At 45.7% G+C, this 19253-nt stretch overlaps 1 protein-coding gene across 5 annotated transcripts in view; it reads right to left on the reverse strand.

The window, feature by feature from the left end:
- Positions 1 to 19253, reverse strand: part of LOC146171622 (tRNA (34-2'-O)-methyltransferase regulator WDR6) — a 215707-nt gene that overhangs the window by 146270 nt on the left and 50184 nt on the right. For 4 of the 5 annotated variants that reach the window (XM_084586377.1, XM_084586376.1, XM_084586379.1 and 1 more), the window contains 2 exons: positions 16497 to 16618; positions 6783 to 6971 (listed from right to left, as the gene is read on the reverse strand). In XM_084586377.1, coding sequence (XP_084442503.1) covers positions 6783 to 6971; positions 16497 to 16618 — 311 coding nt within the window. The remainder of the gene's footprint in view (positions 1 to 6782; positions 6972 to 16496; positions 16619 to 19253) is intronic. The other variant, XM_084586380.1, reaches the window with a different exon arrangement.

Genomic DNA, 19253 nt, shown 5'->3' on the forward strand with positions numbered 1-19253 from the left:
AGCAAGTTCGTGTTCGTTATGCGACAAAATAACATTTACCGTAATACAAATGGTTTTGGTCAGTTTTTTCGAGGCCATTCGATAATTCGAACATCACATAATTCGAACTTTTTTCCCGGTCCCGTGAAGTTCGAATTAACAAGCTTTTACTGTATTTCCTTTTCATGGTCCGGATTTGCGGTTACTACCTGTCCTAAGTAGACATATTCGCCTACTACTTCCAGTACTTCGCTACCTAATGTAAACTGCTGTTCCTTTCCGAGGCTGTTGAACATTACCTTAGTCTTCTGCATATTGATTTTCAAGCCTACCTTTCTACTTTTCCTGTCTAGGTCACCAATCATTATTTGCAGTTCATCCCCCGAGTTGCTTAGCAAGGCAATGTCATCAGCAAATCGCAGATTACTGAGGTATTCTCCATCTACCCTTATCCCTAACTGCTCCCATTCCAAGTCTCTGAATACTTCCTCTAAGCAAGCTGTGAATAGTACTGGGGAGATTGTGTCTCCTTGCCTAAAACCTTTCTTTATGAGAATTTTGTTACTTTTTTTATGCAGAACTATGGTTGCTGTGCAGCCACTATATATATATCTTCCAGCACTTTCCCGTACGGCTCGTCTACCCCCTGATTTCGCAATGCCTGCATCACCGCCGAGGTTTCAACTGAGTCAAATGCTTTTTCGTAATCAATGAATGCTATGTATAAGGGCTGGTTATATTCTGAGCATTTTTCTATCACCTGATTGATGGTATGGATATGATCGATAGTAGAGTACAGTTTCCGAAAACCTGCTTGATCCTTTGCTTGATTGCAGTCTAAGGTTGTCCTGATTCTATTAGCGATTACCTTAGTAAATACCTTATACGTAACAGACAGTAAGCTGATTGGTCTGTTTTTTAAGGTCCTTAGAGTCCCCTTTCTTGTGAATGACGATAATATTTGCATTCTTCCATGGCTCCGGTACCGGCGATGACACCAGGCACTGCGTATACAGGGTGGCCAGTTTTTCTAGCACGATATCCCCCCCCCCGTCCTTCAGCAAATCTGTAGTTATCTGATCCTCTCCAGCTGATTTCCCCCTTTTCATAGTTTCTAGTGCTTTCTTGACCTCGTCCTTCGTCACTGGTGGAACGTCTCTCTTTTTCCCTACCGCCAAACTCATTACGGTCCTGACTACTTTGGCTACTGTAGGAGTCTGTATAGAACTCCTCGGCTACTTTGACTATCTTGTCCATATTCGTGATGACGTTGCCCTCCTTGTCCCTTATCGCATACATCTGGTTTTTGCCATTGCCCAAATTCTTCTTTACCGCTTTAAGGGGGGACGCGGGCTTTGAAAGTCGAAAAATCGCGAAAAAGTCTGCTTTTCAAAAAGTACATATCTCGGCTGTATATGTTATAAACTACCTTTACTATAACTATAAACGCCTAATTCATCGTGTAACTGCTTTAAATTAAATATACAACTGGGCGCGGCAGCCCCAGAGTCGCGAGGGAACGGCAGAAGTACCCAAACTTCGCGAGCGCGCCATTTCTCTGCCACTGAACCGAGCGCAGTCATCTTGGTCTTGTTTTGTTTGTGACTGCTCGCCCTTTTCCATGTTGCCTTCGCCGGTGGCGTCCGCGGCGTAGCAGAAGCATGGCTCGCTTGTGATTGGGGGCCTCACAGGGATTGTTGACCTTCCCGCGTTTCGAATTCAGGCTGTGATTGGACAAAGCGCGCGCTCCGTGAGAACGCGGGGGATCGTGCGACTGCTATTGGCTGCTGCGCGCGCTGACGCGGTGGCCCCTCTCCGGTGTGTCGTCTGCTCCGGCTGCCTGCTGAGTTGGCGTTCTTTTTGCGCTGGCTGAATCGCTTCACGTTTCACCATTTTTGAGATCGCCGTGATCATCGCTCGTTACGGATTCTGATGCCGTGTTTTGAACGGTTTTGTGCACCTTGTGGATTGTCGCAGAGTCGGCCACGATGTGCGCTAAGAAGTTCAAAACACTGCATAGGTCATCGTTCTGTGAATGCCGTCCGAATCGCGAAGTTAGCGAAGCGCGTTTGCAACGGTCGCGGAGACGCTTCTATTAGTGGTGCCTCTGCTACACCACCATTAGACCGACTGCGCTGCCACTTCCAACTGCGTATCTTTCGTGTCAACGTAAGGAGCCGGTGTTTGAGCGTGCCTGCTGTACCGACCTATCAACCTCGGCGATCGCGGCCTCCCGTATCGCATCTGTCATTGTAAGCGATAACGCGTTGCAAGCGTCGTCCACTGTTCGCATGAAAATGCCCTTTCCGAGGGAATCGAGGTAGTGGAGGCACAGCGTGCTGCAGTAAAAAACAAACTTTAGACTTGAAAATGCTGTTTTAAACTTCAATGGCCATTTTCTCAGAATGAATTTTTTTCATGGTATGGTTGCTTATTCCCGCAGTATCTCTGGAACCGCTAATCGGATTCCCACCTGTTTTTTTTTTTATTGTGTGCCTGAATAAATTTCCGGGGGCAAGACAAGCTCATTTTTTCAAAATATTGAGTCTGGAATTTATAATAAACAATCAAAATTAGGCTAATGCAAGTCCAATTAGTGGCACTAACCTCAATTCACTGCTAAAATGTTTCAGCAGGGAAATTAAAAAAAAAAGGGCTCTGTCTTGCCCTGTGGTACCTTCATAATGAATTTCATAGTGCCAGCACATTTTGCAAGTTCACCAGGCATGGTACAAGGAACTCATGTGAACCATTCTGATATACTTCTTTAACTTGATTACCAATGTGCAGAGCTCCATGAAACTTTGCAGTTATTCAAATGGCTGTGCCATGAGTCTACCCTGAAAACTTCATTCAATTATCTCAAGAAACAAAAAAGTTGGTATTCAAAGGTAGCCTCCCTCCTTAAGGCTTCCCCCGTTTTTTACAGCATGCTCAATTTTCTCCACATTATACTTCTTTATATCGGCCACCTTGCGCTTATTGATTAGCTTTGACATCTCGGCCAATTCAATCTGGTCTGTTGGATTGGAAGCTACGTATGCTCCTGTGCAATGAAGTCAGCAAACAGTACGACGTGAATCTTTTGAGCGCGGTCAACATTCTTGCATACGTTTGGAAACACACCTGCGCACGTCATCGCTAGCTGTTTTAGACACAGTAGCTTCGTTGTGCCTGAGCCCTGCGATGACACAGTGGCCGAAGTGTCGCCAGACGACAATGGAGATGACTGCCCGGATTTCGGAGGTATTCTACCGGATGCGGTGAAACTCGCTGATTACATCAGTATTGATGACGGCGTTGCTACAGTTGGCTCTCTAACTGATGAAGAAATTGTAAGGGACATACTGCACAGCGAAGATTCAGAGGAAGAGGGCCCACGAGAGGAGCAGCCTCGCACAGTGAAGGAAGCAGTGGAGGCCCTCGTTGTGCTAGACGAATTTTGTTAGGGCACTGCATACAGCATGTGAGCTGCTGAGCACTGGAAGGACTTGGAAAAATAGTATCCGCGTGGGTTTCTGCGGGAAAGCAGACAAGCATCTGCGATTACTTTATGTAATAAAGGTATGTTGATGAAAATCGTGCATTTGTTTTGTTTTTTCTTTCTCTCGATAATTCAGACATTTTGTCAATTCGGACATATTTTACGGTCCCTAGAAATCCGAATTAACGAGCTTTTACTGTATACAGCAAAGGTTGCTGCCGATCACTGTGACTTTACTATAAAATAGACTACAGTAATAGATTTGGGAAAAAGATATTTAAAAGCTTCCAAATAATCTCCAGCAAATAAGTTCATAAATATGACCCTGACAAAACCATGACATTAAGGGGGGACATGGCTCTTAAAGCTATTTTTCTTAATTTTTGACCAAACTTGATGAAACTAGGTAGTCTGATTCAGTTTCTTGTGCTGATTTCAAATATGTAACTATTTTTCCAATTGGCCAATTAGTTCAAAAGATAGATGAAATTAATTGTTCACAATTAGCAGAAACAATGAAAAAGTAACCACACTAAAAAAATTCATATTGACACTTTGCTAGGTACTAGAAAGCATAATGTATACAATGTTAGGAGCACTTTTTTGATAAAACAAATATTATCGATGTTATAGCATTGCAAAGTTCACCATTCAAATGTGGGTGCCCTACTGTCTGACCTAGAGCAAATTTAAAAAATTTATAAAACGTGCATTGCAAAATCTACTCTTAACATTGTGTGCTTTGCACTTTTAGCTACATGCCACAACAAAAATTATGGTTCTACCTCCATTGAAGGCAGAGATATCACTTCTGCAAATAAGCAAGAAGTCAAGAATCGGTGTTTTGAGAAAACGAGAAAAAAAAAGATTGGCTCTCTTTTAATCAAAAATGTAGAGAAAATATTGCAATATTTTGCAATGTAAGTGACTAGAAGGCACCAGGGATGTAGTCAGACTGACTATGGCCACCCAAACGACGTTTTTTGAAAGCGTGCTGCAGATCCGCAGTGGTCTTGCACTTGTTTGCAGATGCCACTGCTCGGGGGTGGTCTTTCACTGCCATGCGCTTCTTGCTTGGTGTCCCAGGGTTGAGGTGCAGCTCTTTCAATATTGCTGCAGAGGAGTTTTGGCAACCAGCATTAAATCTTATAACAGCCTCAGCCACAGCAGCTTGCACCGTGAACCGTAAGACATGCTGTTCTTTTCGTGCCAGTGACCATATCAGGGAGTGGAGACATTCATTGGTGTTTTGAGTGCTGCCCCGTTGTCACCGCTCAAGAAGCCTTTCATCAGACAGGCGCTCATAAATGGGCAACAAGGCCTCCCATACGTGCTGAGGCAGATTGTAGCGGTGCTTAGGGGCTGTCTCACCCTTAGCTCTTGCTGCATTTTGCCGGCACCATGAGCTCGGTCCTGGTGGGCAATAGCTGTGGTCCGACACCAAGTCATTTGATTTATGTGGCGATAAGTGGCCATCACTGCCCTCTTCATTCCTTGCACATCACCCTTGTGAGTCTTCAGTGCCCAGCCATAGTAGCTTGTCAACTTTGCCACTAGGTCCGCAATCAGTTTGCCTTTACCACCAAGGCTCTCCAAACCAGGGCCATTATGTTTTGTGATGAGGTTTCGCAAGCTCGTGCCCATCCGTTTCTGTACATGGTTGATACAGTGTTCTTTCTCAACTGAAATGAGGGTGAGAGCAGCCTCAACTTTCATTTCACCAGCCTTCTTGGTGGTGTTTTTCTGGCATGCATGGGTCTCCTTCCAAGCCTTGTATGCCGGGTAATCTTCGCTTGGGGCACGCTCGCAACCAGCGCAAAAATTACTCAGGACCACGTAACCGAGAACCAGTCCTGTAAACAGCTCGATGACCGTGCCGGCACCGATATGGGACGAGTGGCCGCGCGTCATCCAGGAACCGTCGTATGACACAGCAATGTTTCCGGGATTTGCAACCTGCAACTCATCATACAGATCCCGGACCAATTGCGCGCACGTTTGCTTCTCGGCAGCAAGAGCTACCGCGGGCGCCAGCTTCTTCTTCACGTACCTTTGCCAAGTTTTGTTGTGGAGGCCACGGTGCGAAATGTTCATGGTCGCAAAAACGTCATTGAGTGCCATTTGTAGATGCCCGGAGGCTTGCATCGCGCGCGCAGCAAGGACGTTCACAACGAACGGGTTGCACTTCTCTTTTCCGTTCACACGGGGCGAGCTCCATGCCGACGCAACATCACCGCAGCAAGCGCACTCGATAATAATCTTCATAGCGAGGCCATATTCACGTTCACCTTTCCCTACCGTGACGCTACCGCCACACACCTTGCACTTCACAAACGACATCAACGCGTTCATTGAGTCCAAACTGACGACAACGAAGCCTGTCTCGATGTCCGATGGCACGGCCGCAACATCGTCAGTGCGAGTGAAAAAAATCCATCTTTCGCTTGGTGGCCGGTGTTGACGAAAGAACTTGTAGCTTTTCTTGGGCTTCCATTTCTCTCTGCAACAACTCCGTACGCTGCAATATTTCGGCGTCGCGCCGAATGCGGCTGCTGTCCAGAATGCATTCACTCATCGGCGATCCGGTTAGGCCTAAGTCCACTTCGGTACTGTCCGCGGCTTCGGCATCACTTGCTGTTGGCGGCAGACTATTCTCGACGCCGGCCGAAGAAACTGAGCGCTTTTTGAAGTTGTAGGCCGATCGTTTCTTCTTTTTGCCAAACTTGTGACTCGTGGCAAACTTCGGCGTTGCTTCCGACATCGTGTCGCACTCGTCACAACCCTAAGACTGAACAAGGAGAGGCGCGTCGCCCGTGGAGGAGCAGGCGATGGGAACTTTGCGCGGCCAATCACAGCGCGCTTTTCAATAACGTGTGCTAGCTCGACGAATAGAACTGCGCGTTTGGACTTTTCTTATGCTCGAATTTCAACGTCACCAGTAAGCCGGCGGAGGCACTTGTGGCGGGAAATGAGAAAAGAAAAGCCGCTCTTTTTAACGAGACCAAGATGGCTGCGATCGCACGTGTAGAAAACGACCTACGCGCCTCGGAAAAAAACGTTTTTGCGCAGATTTCAGCTGACAGTGATGCTATAAATTGATTCTGTGGCCCAAATACTGCACCGCGAGATATAAAACCTGGCGAATTAAAGGAATAATAGCTACAGATTTTGAAAATGTCAGTTTCAAAAAAATTGATTTTTTCGCAATTTTTTCGTCTCAAAGAGCCGTGTCCCCCCCTTGCCAAGTGGAAAGTGAATTTCAATTAATCAACAGTGACTGTTAGCTGTCACTGAAACTGCACTCCTTAAACATACCTACCTCATCTTCATCGACGTAAAAGCCGTGCACTGATCCACAGCGGTCCCCAACGTACAGAGCGTCTAAGCCAGCACAGAAGAGGGCTGCGGTGGCCCAGCGCTGTCGGCCACGAGGCAGTGCACACTGGGCGTACAGGTCAAAGCTCTCGGCATCGTCCACAGAGACCTCGTCCGGAACTCGCGACAAAACCTGCAGGTGGTCAAATTAGATCCTGTATTTCAAGTTTCAATGACAGTGGCATACACTAATCTCCACCAACGAACTGAATTCCGCATCAGGTGCCCGAAAGTGAAGCCACCAGAAGCAGGCTTGGCCAGGAAGTCAGCGTTTGGTAGAGCGCAAAATGGGCCACCAGCATGGTTTTTCAGATCGTTTCCTTTTTACATATTGTATGTCATCTTTCGCAGTCGTTGCCTTTTTCCACAACAATGCCATCATCAGTTGCATGAGACTATCAGCAGAGCCTTCAGAAAGGAGGTTGCCTCACAATGGAATTACACTAGCAGACAGGATGTCGCTGCACAGGAAATGCACATGGCCTCATCTGCTCTGCTCTGTTTCATCTCACTTCGCTAGCATTGCCAGTGCTGAGCTTTATTAAGGCAAACGCCTTTAATGCCTCCCTCACGGCGCCCTGTCCCACTAAAGAGACCGGACAGCTGGGCGGGTGGCGCCGCCTCTCGGCGCTTCGCTCGTTGCTGGAATGCATCAGCGCCAGCCGGCGCATTGGAGTGCGCAGTCTGTCGTTGGTTTATTTGAGATTCCCTCGGTAGTTCTAATCTTTTGGTGATGATGTGAGTGAATAGGTCCGGCGAAACAGAGTGAAGGCAAACGTGTCATGTTTCTGGCTGCACTGGCAGGTACGCAAACTCGTCGGACACTTTTATGCATACAGTCGACGACCAATTTTTCGGACATCCAATTTTTCGGACATGCTTGATTATTCGGACATTTTCCCGGCCCCAGGACATACCTTATAAAGTCAATATATTACACTGCTCAAAATTTCAGACACTCTAAGGAGGGCTATTCGATTTTTCGGACATTCCAAGCGTCAGCCGGGCCAACTGCCACACATTTTGAGCGGTGTTGCCGCCATCTTGTTTGTTTACTTTTTCCTTCGATAGCCTCGAAACCGGTGCCGGTCTTGCGTGCCGCTCCTCAGCTAAACTGACGCTGGATCGAGGCTATATTATTTGCCTAGCAGCTTCCGTTTCCGGGACGTCGCTGCACCAGAGTGCTTTTTTTTTTCTTTTAGCATGATCGCTTCGACTGTCTGTTCCTCTGTGTGTTTGCCGAGCGTAGCGAGTAGGCCTAGCCGTGGTCGTGCTGATGCGAGAACTACGTTCTGTCACTACTGTGGCTCACATTTATTTGAATCGGCTTCAGTTCTTCAAAAGGCTGTTTCCAGATTTTATAAGGAGTTTCTTTTTTTTTTTTTTTTGCATGCAACGCAGCAGCAAGAAGGCACTCAGCAGAGTCGGTGTTGTGATCCAGCGGTTGGTAGCGGTGGTGGTGTGCCTGGACAGTGGGAAAACATACTCTGTCAATTTGCTTGGAGCACTTAGTATGCTCGCTGATGCGTGGAAGTCGATGGCACCCACAACACTGCGCAATTGCTTCCGCCTAGCGAGATTTGTGCTGAATGACAAGTCGGCTGTCTTGGACGAGGAGAGCGTTGTCGAGCAGCTGTCAGGCAGTGAACAGCTCATTCATGACCTTCGCACTGCTGGTGTCAAAATTCCATCGGCCGTCTCGTTTTCAGAGTTCACAGATGTGGACCACGAGTTGGAACTGTGCGCTGGGCTCGCAGATACACCTGTTAGCACGGAAGCGGGGCATGGTGCAGAAAAGCATTCATGACTTTTTCCGGCCTCAAAGTGAAGAATAGTCAATAAATGGAGCTTTTTTGGTGCACATTTGTTTTTCCGTTCTGCCCGATTTTTCGGACATTTTCGTGGTCCGTTGAGAGTCCGAAAAATCGGTCGTCGACTGTATTCATTTCTACCGGTTTCCACACAAGCATGAGCGTAGGGTGTCCTGGACATGGTTTGTTTATAGACAGAGGAGCCCGTATCTACTGATTTGGGTCTTAGAAAGTGCGGAACTTTTTAAAATTGTGTTGCAACCAAATGCCTTTCGTTCCCCTGGAGTAACGGCATGGGAGACTCGGAGCTGAAGCCGCACTCCAGCATCTATAGTCGTCATTTTATCGGCTATTGGAAATCGGAAGAATCCAACAGCCTAATTTACGCCAGCATTTTTCCGTGAACAAGAAAAGGCCAGCACAGAAAAGGCAGCCCACTCAGTGATGGGAAGAAATAATGTTAGCACGCCTACTTTTGCTGGCATAGCTAAAGCATATTTATTTTTATCTCCTTCCAGAAAGAGCAGACGAGACACGAATGACTGCTATTCTACAAACTTTTTGTCCTCTTTCCTCTTTCAGTCATTCGTCAACCAATGCCACAGTGCTGATGAGCAAGTCTGCGTTTAGACTTTTCGAATTTGTTCAGCTTTGTCTGTGGCATGCCCTTCTCACCCAATTAAAAATACCCATTGCAGAGCTCATTCAATACCACATGACCACAACAGCAGCTATCAGCGCCATATAAAATGCAAACGAGAAAAAACGAAATTTTAGTAATGAAAATACGAGCATAAACTCAAATTTTTTTTTTTTTTTTTTTTCCTTTCGAAGGCACTAGATCGACGTTTGGAATGTTTATAGGTCCCGCGTAAATTTCTTCTCGAGTAGCAAATATTTCTCAGTTGTTTATTTAGCATTGCGCGTACTTGACACCAGTTTATGCAATTTCTCAGCTGCGCCCATTTCCTGGCCCGCCTAAGCAGGGTGTTCCTGATTGGCTTTTTAGTGAACACGAGATTTCCAGATTTGGACCTAGCAACACAAGGTCTTCTTACCCTGGAGAAATTAAAAACATGACTAACGCTGTAAAACAGATTTGACTGCACTCCCACAAGCCGCAGTTCGCGTGGTACGTGCAAATTCATGAAACGCAGAGAAAGTAGAACACCTTAGCAGACGACCCATCACATCGAGTAATTTAGCAATAGAATGCCCTCTTAGTTTTTGGCGGCTTGTCTGACAACCCATCCCACTCTGTTTTTATTCGATTGTAGTTTACGGTTTTGGCAGTACTGAATTAGTGCCGTCAAATTCTATAGACAGGTGCCGTCAATAGGGACCATGCACCCGTTGTATGGCGCCACCGTCGCCTCGGTGGAACAGCGCCGCCCGCGGCGGATTGCCGAAGCAGCGGAGTGCCGAGGTGGTGCCGAGGCAGCTGAGCGGCGCAGTCGTTTCCGTTCTGCGGGGCGTTTTTGAGCATGTCCCTACCCGTCGTTTTGCGGTGTGGCTTTGAGAGCTTTGAACTGCTTTGAGTAATCGCAAGGAGTATTTTTCGACCGGGAAATCTTGAAAAAGGAAAGGGCCATCCTCGGCAGGGCGTGCGTGTTTTTTTTTTTTGAAACCGCCTGGCGCATGGCATTTCTGTTGTATACTCGGAAATGCCGCTCGCGTGATTTCACTATGCGCTAAGAACACCTTCGTTAGGCGCTTGTAAAGACGACTTCGAAGACGGGAATTGCACCTGCCCTGCACGTTCGTCTTATATAAGGTCTAGTCGAAACCCGCCTGAAGATCAAATACCGCCGAGCCGTGTAGCCATGTAACCGTGGTAGTGGTAGTTGTAATGGTCAGCGTTCATGTAAAATGAAAAAGATGCTGCACCTGTCTTTTTTGGTAATAGCTAGGCTCAAACGATTCAGAGTAGAACAATAGCAAATGACATTCCAGTTTCAACCTTGCAACGAGAGCTGGAAAAGGAGAAAAATAAACAAGCAAGGCAAAAGTAGGATCCTATTTACGGTCGGAAAAGCGAACTCACATATACTTCCAGGACTTCCTGCACAATTACGCTACAATAGCTCACTGAACCCGGCCTTCCGGCTATCAGCGGCATTATTTTTTCGGTCGGCTGCTATGATAGAGAGATCTTGGTAGTATTTGGCTTTTGCTTATTTAGGTGTTCTCTCAGCGCAGGAAGTTCAATGCGATTGACCGCACCTGCCTTGAACATTTGAAGGCAATAGTCCAATACAGTCAAACTGTTAAATACAATCGAAAAAAAAAACACACAGTGTGATGTGTTGTGAAATAAGCCACCGACAACAAAGAAAGCGCTCTATTGTTAAATTAATTCCTCTGATGGCTCGTTCGCTAAGGTGTTCTACTTTCTCAGCGTAACACGAACTTTCAGGGCCGATACCTAGCTTCCAATCTAGCTGACCTCGATACCTGATGATTTTGAGGGGACATGATCATGTAGGTAGTTTTCTATTTGCACGTAAAGGATTCCGGATAACTGAAAGCCATTCCTTTTACAACTTTGTCCCTGCAGCTTGCCGGACTGCTGCTAAACCTTTTTACATTGGCCATAGAAGCAATTTCTGAGAGAGCTAAACGGTCTTGTCTTACTACGCCACAATCAGGAAATCTCACGTTCACTAAAATGCCAATGCAAAACACATGTATTCAGCGGGCCAAGAAATGGGAGCTGCTGTGAAAATACGTAGACCCGTGTCAGGTGCAACGTGAATGCGAAAAAAAATAAACTGCTACACGGCCTTCGAAATTAAAAAAAAAAATGCTATGTGTAGGCTCGTTTCCACAAACTGAATTGTATTTTTGTCTTGTCCAACTTTTATATGAAGCTGATAGCAGATTTTGTGACCATGCGGTATTGGTTGAACTGTGAAGTGAGTGATTTTATTAGGCGAAATGGACATGCCACAAATAAATGTTAACAAATTCTAAGAGTATCAACGCAGAGCTCTCAGCCCATTTTCATTGGTTGACAAACGAAGAGAGGAAAAAGGACAAGGTCATGGTAATAGGAATTGTTCATGTCTCCTATCTGCTTTTTCTGTTAAGAGAAAAAAGTAAATGATCTATGACTATGTCAGCGAAAATAGCTGCACAAACATTGTCTCTGCCCATCACTGAAGATTGTAACGCAGCCCGAACGCCGATGGTGGAGCTGCCTTTTCTTTTTCTGTACTGGGTTTTCTTGTACACAGGCAGGAAAATGCTAGCGTTGTAACTTACACTGTTGGGTTACTTCGATATCCAATTGTCAATAAAGTGACTACAGTTGAAGAGTGCGGCTTCGACTCCGAGACTCTCGTGCCATCACTCCTGGGGAATAGAAGGCACAAAACATCCGGCAGCAACCGGAATTTGCAAACATTCGGCACTTTCCATGACCACATAGTAACCAAATACGTAGATTCGTGCCTCTGCCTTTCAAAGAACCATGCTTAGGTCACCCGCCACTTATGCTTGTGTGGAAACCCGTAGAAATGAATCGACTTAAAAGCGCCCGACGAGTTTGCGTAGCTGCCAGTGCAGCCAACAACGCATCACGTTTCGCCAGCCTTGTTTGGCCAGACTTCGTTTCACTGGACATATTCACACAACTAGCCCAACTTTCTGCTCTCTTGAGGATACCTATATTCACGCACATCATCTAAACTTTAGGATTTCCAATTTCCACACAAACTAACGACAAACAGCACGCTCCAATGCGCTGGCAATGCACCGGCTCCAGCGATTGAGCGATGCGCCGAGAGGCGGCGCCACCTGTTCAGCTGTCCGGTCCCTATAGCGATGAACTTCCTGCGCTTGAAGAAAGCCTAGATGAACCACGGCCGCTCAATGGAGGCGCACTTGGGTGCGGCCCGTCGCGTCGCCCAGAAGAGCCGTATTGCGCCTAGTTCTCATCACCACCGCTGCGGCGCCACCGCTCCGGGACGAGTCCGGGCGGAGAGCTGCGCGCAGCGGCCGTAGCTGTGCTTTCGTTTCGGCGTCGTCGGCGCTTGCTCAATTTAGGATTATGAGCGGCGTTTCACATAGTATGTGATGCTATGTGCAAGTTTGCTATTGATAAGGTGATAGCGGCAAGTCATCATCACTAGGCTTTTCCAAGTCATTCGTGGTCTTCCGTTTACAACGAGAACGAGGCAGTCGTGTGCTTCGCTGAGTGCGCACCCATTTAGTTGCGTTTCAACCACTGTAATAACGTATTAGATATTGCAATCTTGAAATCGGGACGTGGTTTGGGGCCATTTATTCAGCGTGCCCTTTTCTGGAAACTTACAATTCAAGACGTAGCGTTCAACATTATTGTTCAGCCTGTTCCTCCGTTTTCACTGGAAATAATACTCAAGTGGGTACCACCACCAAAACATACTAGCTAACACAAACTGTTGCAAAAGAAACAACACAAGACAGCCAGTTCAACGACACCTAAGTTGCTTTGGGACGTTAAACCCCACAAACCAACCAAACCAAACCAAGTTCAACGACACGCCCGCAGGCCCAGACAATGGTTTTCTCGTTTGATTATGAAGCCGCGTGATGCACAGAAGACACGCAAGCTTATTTTACAAGCGAAGAACTTCTCTCGAAAAAGGTTTATGTGCTAGCGTGATTTTTTCCACTGTCTGATTGATGTTGCCTGTTGAGTTTGTCAGCAGTGGTCGCATTAGTTTGGTTAGGTCCTTAGTGTGACTGCGGTCTTCTCTATCGCAAATCAACTCTGGAAATTGCACAAAATGGGGAAGAAGGGATGAAATTGACATGTTGTATAGCTTGCTGCTTCTTATGACCTGCGGTCACTTCATCACCTTGCTAACAAAGGTGCATGGTGATTTTCAGATACCTTAGGCGTCCATCATCAAGAATTTTGATAAGTCCAGGGTTCTGCAGGAATCACAAAGCACAAAGTTAATAAAAGGATGGGGACTAATAAAATAAAATTATTGACACTCTAAAGTAAGCACTACAAGTTATTTAAACTTTGGTAATATATAAATAATGAACACACGGGCAGGCACTGAAAGCAGAATAAATAATGTTTCATGAGATTCTGTAAAACTGTATATTCATACTTTCTCTTCAAATGGACGTGCAAGGTAACCAGCCAAGAATGCAATCGGTGCTAACTCTATGTGAGCTGCTGGTTCACACCACGCATGAATGGATCCAAGCTGACTCGAAAACTCTCTCGCAGCAGACGTGATATGGCAGTTGGTAAAGTACGACTTTCATAATCACGAATGCCAAGTTTTATAGCTGCCTATTGTTGATAGGTGCATTTGCAGACTGATGCTTGCAAGATGCCAACCTGCACAAAGCATGGCAAAATGTGTATAATCTCAGTCGATATATTTATTTTTTTCGCTAGTGGTACCTTCAGTATTTTCTCCGAGGTGATAACTGCAGCCCTTGCGTCAACTTTGTCGTTCCTGCCTTTGAATTGCCTTAGGCTGCTAAAAAGCGATACTATAGACCCGCTTTCAGAGCCTGCTTTAGGGCGTATCGGAAGCTGAAAATAAGATTCGGTTAAATGCAATGCACTAATAAGGCACACAGAAGACATTGTTGTAAGATACTTGATGTGATCAAGAAGGTCCTTAATTTGCGCCACTGTGGATCTGGTTGTCATGACTGTTGCTTCGTAAGTTTGTTTGGTTGGCCTTTGCTTCGACGTGCCTCCTTTGACCTGAATGTCTTCAATATGGCAAGCCCAACTGTAACCAAGAGAGTCGCTCGTCATGTGACAAATAGAGTTGCTCCTCTTGGTATCTCCATGGCTTCACTTATGCGATGTTGTGCAAGGCATACCATTTTGATATCATTGTCATAAAGGTGATCGTGGCAGAGCTATCTTGAAACACACATGCTTCAGGATGACACGGGGGGTTGTCCAGGAGGAAATGAAGTGTAGCTATAACAAGTGGGGGAAAATAAAGCTATTGACCTGCGCACATTAATTTTTTCAAGGTTGTTTGGCTTAACATGAGCCCGCGTGAGTAACTTAACTTGTAATGTGGGCAGTTCGGGAACACGGAGGGGACAACTGAAGGAAGCAGGATTTTCAGTTTTATGTTCTTCCTGTAATCGTCATCTGTGAAGTGCAGTGAGTATACCAGTGACTTGTCACTCTGCTCCCACCGGCTTCCTTTTACATCCTAGCCCTACCGAGATATGTTTTTCAGCCATGCTGCTCGACGTTGTGAATCGCACGGGAACTCATGGTAACCGATCTTTTCTTGCTTTCGTGGTGCACAGCGGCACACAGCAGTTGCCTGGCATGGTGCTGCATACGCTTAGGACGCTGTTGACACAGGCACCGATGAAACGCATGCTGAATTATTAGAGCCATGCGGTTATGCTGAGTAGTCAAAACGATAACACGTGCCAACCCAGCCAGCGCGCTCCTTCCGCGTCGTCTGCTCGTCCGTGCCGGCGGCGCCTTGTCCTGAAGTGGTGGCGCCCCCGCGGAGAATGACGGCGGAAACTGTAACTTCTCCCAATACGCGCTTCCCCAGCCATTGAGGCGCGACGCGACGGGCCACACCAAGTGCGCCTCCATTGAGCGGCCGTGGATGAACAAAAGCAAAATATTCCTAGGACTGTATCAATCACTGTAGTATCTGAAAAGTATTGCCGCTCAGAGCAGTATAATTAGCTTTTATTGATCCGCAGCATGTGGAGAGAAACATATTCATATTATAGCATTTCCAAAGTCCTTTTTTTTTGAAGCAATTCCGAAGTGTTCAACCAGAGCATCGTTGTATCTGTAAAGATGATGCTTAACTTCGTTTATATGATGATTAAGTTGAGTAGTCCCAAGGCCGGGTTCAGTGAGGCCTAACTGTGCCGGAAATAACGGAAGTTTGTTGCTTTGCTTTTCCTGCCAAAAAAGGTAATCCTACTTTTGCCTTGTTGGTTCATTTTTCTATTTCGCCAGCTCTCTTTGCAAGGCTGCAAAATCATCGGCTATCGCTCCCTTCCGAAACGTTTGAGCATATTGCTTTTTTTGTTTTGTTTTCATTTTCTAATGCACTAACTCAAGACCATTGCGACTAAAACGACGTCATCGCTTCATGGTTCGGCGGTGCTTGATCTTCTGATGAATTTCGAAACAGAAAAAACACTGCCGCGCAGTGCGGGCGCAGGTCGTGTCACCGAAGTCGTCTTCAAAGGCGTATGGCGAAATCGCCCGCGCGGCATATCAAACCATTTGCCGGGTAGTTGCAATGACAATTAACTCCCGGCCAAAGACAACTCTCTCTTTTAAGAATATCCTGGTCGAAAAATCTCCGTGCGATTAAGTTTTGAAAGCCACACCGCGTAACAACGGGTAAAGACATGCTCGTGTACGCCTCGCCAAACGGAACCGGCGGCACCGCTCCGCTGCCTCGACATTCCGCTGGTGCGTGTCTTCTCGCGGGCGGCGCTGTTCCATCCAGGCGACGGTGGCGCCATACGACGGGCACCCGAACCCTATAGCTGTTGATCATCCCGACTTAGCCACGCCGTGAGAAACGTATCTTAGTTCTCCTTGCCTAGCGTCATGCCAGAGTGGTTGCCATGAAGACCGCTGCCACTAGTTAGTGGTAGATAGTAACCGATAATAATAGTGGTAGTTATAGTGACAGCGGTAACGATAACCACAGATGACTGACTATTTCGTCATCACCTTGTCAGGACAAATCGTGACGTCATGACCAGACCGGCCATGTCTAATAACCAGAACTGATGTCATGATGACGTCACCAGGCGATTCACGCATATACGAAGCAGGACTTCTGCCCCTGATTGCACATGACAAGCGTACGTACCATGAGTCCATTAGGCCCACTGCTGAGGTAGGCAGGAGGGTCATCACAGACCCATCGTATACTATGCACTCGGCCATCATGCACGTGCCATTCACAGCACAGTGTGACGGCTGAACCAGGTCCTGCGTCAGTACAGAAACAGTAAAATCAATGTTACAATACTAACTGACATCATGTGCCTCCTGCTCATTATAGAAAATGCCCAACACACCACCACATCTATCATACAAAAAAAAAAAAAGCTTCGTTTTATTTTGCTTGGTTTATGTGGTTTAAGGTCCCAAAGCAACACAGGCTATGAAGGATGCTGTAGTAGAGCATTCCAAGTAATTTCAACCATTTGGGGTTCTTTAAGGTGGCGGTCCCACTCCAGCGGTGAAGAGACGACATTTTTGGCGATATTCATACGCCTACTGCGCCTCACTTGTTTAGTTTATAAATATGACTTTGATATATTTGTAAAGTTTATTTCCTCTCCTTTCTAATGGTGCATTTGGTTTATAAATAGCTGCAACGATGTTTAAGCTGTAAAGGAAAACACAAAGGTAAGAAACGGCTTTTCAGCTCTACTTGTCTCGGGAAAAGCAAAATTGTGCAAAATCTTTTGCAGCTAGAGAAACACCGTTCGAGATGTTTTGAGATTAGATGTTAATGAACAAAGTTAAGCATTTTTATTACTGTGTATCGCATAGTTTATTAGCCACGCGCCTGTGAAAAGTGTATAAAACACGTAATTATACATACAATAACTTTCAAGATACGCATTCTGCTGCGGAGATTTTTTGCGCAGTTGGAGGTCGTACATAGTTCGCTTTTTCCTGAAAATATCATCTGTCTGCTTCATTTAGTGTAAAAGTTATTTGTGATCAAACTTTGCGTTTTTTGCAAAATGGCTTAAAGTATATGCTAAACTGTTCAAGTAATAAGCTCTTATCTGTGCTGAAATTTCGCGTGGAAAAACTTTGCACCTCGCTGTCAGAGGATAAGCATCGGTTTTGTTCTACGACTCTCGAGGAATGTGCACTGTCAGGATGATTTCAGCTATTTTTTTCGTGTTCACTTGAAGCGCGCGAGCTCTTCATGAAATATTTTAAGCATGATTGAAATGCTCCATGGCTTGTTTGTTTCTGGCGAATATAACTTAAAGGTTCGGGCTTTCGTTCCCTTATTCAACCGGTAACAATTATCAACTACAAAGTCAAATAATAGTAAAATAACAGAGCCATGTGTGATAAACGTAGTAGGTAGCGCCATCTATGAAATTTCATATGCACTAAAATATCGCAGTTCAGAAAAATTACGAGCATGGCGCCACAAACACCCTGAATCGAGGGGTATTTACGAGAGGGTATTGTGCTTCTACAACGTTTTCCCTGTGCCCTTTCCTTTCCATCGGGCGAGAGAGGTAAACACTGGCGAGTCCGATCGAGTGGCCGGGTCGAACTGAGGTGCAGGTGCTTCGCGCACTCAGGTGCTTCGCGCATGCACAGTAGCGCTACTTGAAAATAGTCCCTTGACAAATGTACACTTGCTTGCTTTGAGATTTATTTATCGCCTCGAATTAAGTGTGTCATACTGTTTGTGTGCCGAAACGTTGCCAGCTAAGGCTCTCGCGCTACTTACTTACTCTACTTACTCAGCAAGATATAATCGTGGCGGAGATATTGAATTTTTTTTTTCTGGTTTTGTTTTGTAGTCTTGTAGCGCCCCTCGCGCCGCGCTTTTATCACAAACAACGGCACGGCGCTGGACAAAGAAGAATTTGGCACTAAGCGTCTCAGTGAAAGCAGCGAAAAAAAAAAAAAAAGAGAGTTCGAACCCGAACGCTGTCGGAGCTGGTTATTCCTCGTCTTAGCTCCGCCACAAAGCTATCTTCAGATGTTCGCGGTGTGCTAACACCGCGAACAAAAAAAAAAAAAAAAGTCTAAATTCCACATCCTCACAATATATGCTAATATATTATGAGGATGTGGAATTTAGACTTTTTTTTTTTCCAGTGGCAAGAAGGAAAAATATTGTCCCCTTTCTACGATAAAATGAATAGTAGGGCACGGAACTATAACACTGCATAAATTAATATAATATAATTTCAAAGAGCGTCTCCCTAGGAGAAATTGCACGAATACTCGTACCCTCTGCCACTTTACTGGTACAGATAAAATGTTTCGACAGTCTGTCAAGTACAACTTGAAAACCTGAACATGCACAAGCATGCCTCTGCAACCTTCCCACTGAAGTTCCAATATAGCGCAAGCAGTGCAGGCTCCAAAGAAAAGGAGAAAAAATGATATAGTGGGCAGCCGAAGATAATCACCAGCGTTTCAGTCATGTTTTTTTTTCTTTTTCTTTCCTTTTTTTTTTTTTCCGAATGTTGCGTTCCGGTGATGATAGTAAAGGTGCCGCAGTAGCTGCCGGGGATGTTTTCGGTGAATGGGCAAGTAGGAAACAGCCATGTGAAGCTTCTCCAATACAAAAATGTGATGTTGAATCGGGTTTTGCCACTGCATTTCCGTCATTCCCCTCACTAAAAATTAAAAAAAAAAATGATAAGGCTCAACGCTGCTGAACCGAATGTCGAGCTTAGCTCAAATGAGAGAAACCACTGTAATCAAGAGTTCGACGAAATGCAGTCTGATCAGGTGGTGGCATAAAAAAATATACAGGCTCATTGACCAAGTCAAAGTTTCATGAAAACGTACTATCGTTTCGGCAGCCCTACAGCTTCCTTGTTCGAGAAACCAGACAAAAAGCATTCGT

This window comes from Amblyomma maculatum, unplaced genomic scaffold (assembly GCF_055883805.1).
Source record: "Amblyomma maculatum isolate TAMU_Amacu unplaced genomic scaffold, ASM5588380v1 scaffold_19, whole genome shotgun sequence".
Classification (NCBI taxonomy): Eukaryota; Metazoa; Arthropoda; class Arachnida; order Ixodida; family Ixodidae; genus Amblyomma; species Amblyomma maculatum.